This window comes from Lipotes vexillifer, unplaced genomic scaffold (assembly GCF_000442215.2).
Source record: "Lipotes vexillifer unplaced genomic scaffold, Lipotes_vexillifer_v1.1 scaffold590, whole genome shotgun sequence".
Classification (NCBI taxonomy): domain Eukaryota; kingdom Metazoa; phylum Chordata; class Mammalia; order Artiodactyla; family Lipotidae; genus Lipotes; species Lipotes vexillifer.
Window position 1 is genome coordinate 2,137,906 of NW_006778358.1, and position 6,061 is coordinate 2,143,966.

Genomic DNA, 6,061 nt, shown 5'->3' on the forward strand with positions numbered 1-6,061 from the left:
GACCCGCCAGGCTGCGCAGCCATGCCTCACGGGCCCAGCCGCTCTGCGGCATATGGGATCTTCCCGGACCAGGGCACAACCCCGCGTCCCCTGCATCGGCAGGCGGACTCCCAACCACTGCGCCATCAGCGAAGCCGCTGAAACTATGTTTTTTAAACAACTCCACAACCTCCCCTCTCCCAGCCTCTAGCAGCCACCATTCTACTTTCCTTGTGAATTTGACTACTTTAGATGCATCATGTAAGTGCAATCATACACTACTTGTCTTTTTGTGGCTGGTTTACTTAACTTAGCAAGATATCCTCAAGGTTCATCCATGTGATAGCATGTGTCAGAATTTCTCTCCTTTTGAGGCTGAATACTATTCCATCATATGTACATACCACATTTTATTTATTTATTCACCTGTCAATGAACAGTTGGGCTGCTTCCACCTTTTGGCTACTGCGAATAATGCTGCTCTGAACGTGGGTGTGCACATATCTCTTCAAGACCCTGCTGTCAATTCTTTTGGGTATATACCTAGAAGTAGAATTGCTGGATCATATAATAATTCTATTTTTAATTTTCGGGGAAATGCCACACTATTTTCCACAGCAGCGGTACCATTTCACCTTCCCACTGACAGTGCACAGGGTTTCAGTCTCGCCACATCTTCACCAACATTCGTTTGTTTTTGGTTTATTGACAGTAGCCATCCCCATGGGTATGTAGATTTTATCATTTCTCTTCCCATTTGAATTCAAAATTGTGCTCCTGACTGTTTTAAAGGAGTGCTCCCACTGGTAGCAGGCCAGCTGGCAGACCTCTAGATGTACAGCGAACCTCATGGGTGGGACTAAGTTGCTATAGGATGGAGTATTCCGTAATCATACGTGTTCTCATCATGGCGGTTTTCGGCAGTTATTGGAATTGAATATTACTTATTTGTAGTGTGTTAGACCGGATTTTGAAAGGTTTGTTCTGCAAATGGGTGATCTGCAAATGGGTGAAAAATTAAACACTCATCTATATATATATATATATATATATTTTTTTTTTGTGGTACGCGTGCCTCTCACTGTTGTGGCCTCTCCCGTTGCGGAGCACAGGCTCCGGACGCGCAGGCTCAGCGGCCATGGCTCACGGGCCCAGCCGCTCCGCGGCATGTGAGATCTTCTCGGACCGGGGCATGAACCGGCACCCCTGGCATCGGCCGGCGGACTCCCAACCACTGCGCCACCCGGGAAGCCCAGCACTCATCTCTATTTATATCTGACTTTAACAGCTAAGCACTTTAGGAAATCAGCCAATATGGAGAGACAGTCTTTTTCAAATATGTGTATGCCACAAATATTTTTATGATTAATCAAAGCACTTCTGTGAATTTAGTCTTTACTATGGTAAGATATTTAGTCTTTCATGGTTTTATGTTAAAAAGATATGATCCTTTCTATATGGTTTGCTGAAGTCCTATGCAGATAAGAAAGATGATAGTAACTGCTGATTTAAACGTGGTTTCTGATTCAGTCATTACTTTGCCTTTCCTTTTTCCCAGATTGAAAGAATCGATCAGCTTTTTGCTGGTGGAGGTCTTCGTCACCTCATGTTTTACTGTCAGGATGTGGAGGTAGCAGCAACAGGTATTTAAATTTGATGTGACATAGCCCAGAAATGTGTTGTTAGATTGATCCAAGTATGGCATGAAGCAGGAGGCCACTGGGAGCACTGACCACTTTTACCTTGGCGGGTGGGACAGGTGGGGAGTGGTGAGGTGTGGTGGGTGAAGCCCAATGGAACAGGTTCTGTTTTCACCCCAAGCAAAGGACAAATGGTGGTGGGTATGTAGCCTGGTTGTTCTAACTTTATTTGGGATATTTTGTTTTCCTTTTCAGGCTGTGCTGGCAGCTGGAGAATAATAAAATAATTTGCATTTTGAGACTTCCCTTCCTTACATGTTAGCGCATTCTGTGCAGTTATGTTCTAGAACTTCTTTTGGGCATCTGCTTCTTTTCTATTTCTTTTTAACATAGGAATTGTTGTCGGTAACAGTAGTTTTTTAAAATTTTTTTTATTTTTTTATTTTTTTGCGGTACACGGGCCTCACTGCTGTGGCCTCTCCCTTTGCGGAGCACAGGCTCCGGACGCGCAGGCTCAGCGGCCATGGCTCACGGGCCCAGCTGCTCCGCGGCATGTGGGATCTTCCCGGACTGGGGCACGAACCCGTGTCCCCTGCATCGGCAGGCGGACTCTCAACCACTGCGCCACCAGGGAAACCCAAACAGTAGTTTTTAAGTTAAATATCATATCATGTTCATTTTCTACTGACTGTGATTCAAAGGAATAATATTGAATGACAAGTTTAGCCATTTTCACTTAAGAAAAACCTGCAAATCTTTATGTGGATTCAACTGGCATATCCCATTCTACTTTTATATGAATTAATGCAGTTTTAAAGCCAAACTAGGGACATAAACAAATATATTATGATTATATTAAAATCATATATAGGGTCAATCCCTTTATGACCTTTTGGAAGAAAAGGAAAATAGTTATCGCTCTTGGCATACAGCATGACCATGGTTTTTGTTTAAAAACTGAGGAAATTATGCATGCATAAGTACCTGGCATTTTCCCAAAATTATCCGTTTTCTATTTTGTGGTCAGAAAGGGCATTACATTTTGAGTGCAAAAATCAGAAGACAAAAATTTTAAATTATATCCCAGATTGCAAAACATAAGCTCATGTGAATAAGTTCACCTGAACGACACTGGGTGAAGCTGGCCTTTGTGTGTCAGTCTTACATTGAGTAAGAAAGATTCAGGGACGTAAACATAAATGCAAGCTTGTTCTAGTTTCCCACTCTCCCTTTAAACCTTTTCGGTAGGAGTAGCTTTTTTTCTGACCTTGAATTGAAATCCAGACACAACCCCGTGAACCTTTCTGGGTATTCTTAGATAAGAAAAGTGCCCATGGTTGTTTCCAGTTACAAACACAATCTCAATTCAGAAACTAAAAATATCCAGTGGATCAAAACTAGTCGATCTAAAGTTAAATCTTCTCTATTCTTGGCCCTCCCCCTTCCTTCCATCCCCCAGCACCCTTGCAGCAGGGGCCTCTGAAGGTCAGTGTTTGCAGTGGTTGGAGGAGCATACGGGTCTCCTTTTCTCCCTCAACTTCTCCTTCCACCCCTTGCCCAATCATGTTAGCCATAGTTTCTGCCTGAGTCAGGCTTGAAGCAGGGCAGAGCTTAGAGCTAAGAGGTAGCGGCCAAGTTTTTACTTGACTGGCATCTGTCGTCAGCCGACTGGCCTGGCATTCTCTGGGCCTTGCTCAGATGAGAAGACTGAGGCACAGAAAGATTAAGTAACTTGCTCCAGGTCACGTGGCTCAGAAGCTCAGCCAGAGATGGAAACCCCGGGAGACTGACTGCAGAGCACACGTCACCCATCACTGTGCTGTCCTACCACTATAGCAGCCTCCTGACTCTAGCGATACTGCAGGGCCAGCTGGACCATGACAGCGGGAGGTGGAGGTTCTGGAGTTCTGTAGTCAGAACAGGTTTTTGATGTCGGCTCTGTTGGTGTGTGACTTGGCGCGGGTCACCGCTGCTCTCAGGGTTGTAGGGAGTTTTAATAATGTAGACACGGTGCCAAGCAGAGGGCCTGACACAGGACACACGCCAATAGATGCTGTCTCCTTCCTCACCCTTTCTCCCATGAATGATGACTTTTGTAGCTCCAGCAGGAAGCTGCTCTGGACCAAACTCTCTTACTCCGGTTTCTTCCATTCCTGTTTTTGCCTGGAGCAACAGTTTTGAAATGAACTGTGGTCTGCAATCGAGCAGATCCTTTTATTTACTTTTTATTATTTACTTATTTTACTGACATATAATTGACTTACAATATTAGATTAGTTTCAGGTGTAGAGTGCAGGGATTCGATATTTTTGTCCATCGTAAAATGATCACCATGATAATGAAGATCCTTTTAGGATCCCTTTAGGCCTCAGGCTAGAGGTTGTCCAAGAGGTGGAGCTTCTAGGGCACGTGGCTGAGTCAACATATCAATATTTTAACAAGGAAACTTCATTCTAAGAAGGCGACCACATGGAAATAGTATTCGTAAAACTAAAATTCTTTTGCATTTGTAGGGCAACTTGGCTCTCCAGGAGGAATAAATCGTATTTCTGGAAAGATTAAAAAACCTAAGGTGTTCGTGACGGAGGGAAAAGATGTTGCTCTTACTGGGGTTTGTGTGTTCTTCATCAGGACCAACCCTTCCAGACCCATCACCCCTGAGAACATTCATCAGGTAAGAGGCAACAGCAGTCCTTTATCCCCAATTACCAAAATTCTACCAAAATATCCCTTCCCATGGAAACAACCATCGTATTAAGTATTTAAAACTACTTTCAAAGAAATATTTTAAAAGCACTAAAAGCAAGCAATTAAGAGGACAGTTCCTTAAAATCTGTTGAGTAAGAGGACTTAATATTCAATTTATTAACAAAAATTGATATAACATTGTATCTGTGAGTGTGTGTAAAACAGCGAGGTCTTTCCTTTTAGAAACAATCCCTCTACATCATTTACTTAGTGGCATATTTCTTACATTTAAAATAAGATTTATTACAGCGGATACACCCTTGAACAACACAGGTTTCAATTGTGTGGGTCCATTTATACATGGATTTGTTTCAGTAGTAAATACTACAGTACTATATGGTCCACGGCTGAATCTGAGGATGCGAAACCAGGGATAAGAAACTGCGGATATGGAGGGCCGGCTATACGTTACACCCAGATTTTCCAACTGCTCGTAACCCCAGCATTACTCGAGGGTCTTCTGTATAACTTTATTTTTTTTTGCAAAATAAAATGCATCTGTACAAGTCTCCCCTTCCTTCAGTGGGTGTATTATCTGCTTGGAGCAAATAAACTGGTAAACATCTGGTATTCTACTTATTTCATGCTTTTATTTTTATTTATTTTAAAATCTTAAAAAAAAAAATTATTTATTTATTTATTTATTTTGGTGTGTTGAGTCTTCGTTGCTGGGCGCGGGCTTTCTCCAGTTGCAGTGAGCGGGGGCTACTCTTTGTTGTGGTGCACAGGCTCTAGACGTGTGGGCTTCAGTAGTTGTGGCTCGTGGGCTCAATAGTTGTGGTGCACGGGCTTAGTTGCTCCGCGGCATGTGAGATCTTCCTGGACCAGGGAGCGAACCCATGTCCCCTGCTTTGACAGGCGGATTCTTAGCCACTGTGCCACCAGGGAAGTCCCCATGCTTTTATTTTGATGATTGCAATTTAGAAGAGTATAAAGCTTATGTCTTAACTAGGTGTCAGAATAATAATTTACTGCATCAAGAGACAATATACAAACAGACCATCTACCAAAAGACTTTGACCAACAACCCGCAGCAATCTGCCCAGGAAATCAACCTCCCTTACCTGCAATAAACAACACAGGTAGCCAGACTGCTGTGTCAACCTGGTAGGAAGCCAGCTAGGAAATGAATTAATAACTCCTCTAACAATTGGTCAAAATGGCCAGGACTTGATTCATGACTGCCAGCCTCAATTTTTGTCTGTACTTTCAACATACTTCCTTGGGGCCAACCAGAGAAGGCCAAATGTGCACCCTTAACCAATCACATAAGATGCCCTGCTTCTAGTGAGCCCACCTTCAGCTTCCCCAGGCCAACAACCCCCCCTCAGGGCCCATCTGAGCCTCCCTTTTCTCCACTAGGAAGCTTTCCCACTCCTCTGCCTGCTTTTGAGTCTCTGCTGAAATGCAAGTGATGGTGGCCGACTCCCTTGCTATTGCAAGGAATCAGTTCTTGCTCTGAATAAACAGCCTTTGCTTTTCTCATTTGGTTGGTCTTCATTAACTCCCATAGGATATTTGGTTAATGAACACCATCAGAAATGACTCAGTAGCTAGGCTGCAGTTGGAGATAATTTTTACCATAAAGGTTTTCCCAATTGTTTTGCAGAAGGTGAGTTTCAACATGCTTGACACTGCAGACGGGGGTTTGCTCAACAGTGTGAGACGTCTGCTGTCGGACATCTTCATTCCTG

The 6,061-nt window shown here is 43.5% G+C and overlaps 1 protein-coding gene across 1 annotated transcript in view; it reads left to right on the top strand.

The window, feature by feature from the left end:
* The window catches only part of DNAH5 (dynein axonemal heavy chain 5), a 207,251-nt gene that overhangs the window by 2,901 nt on the left and 198,289 nt on the right, over nt 1–6,061 (top strand). The window contains 3 exon segments of the mRNA XM_007451616.1: nt 1,538–1,622; nt 4,133–4,293; nt 5,977–6,054. Of these exon segments, the coding sequence (XP_007451678.1) occupies nt 1,538–1,622; nt 4,133–4,293; nt 5,977–6,054 (324 nt within the window).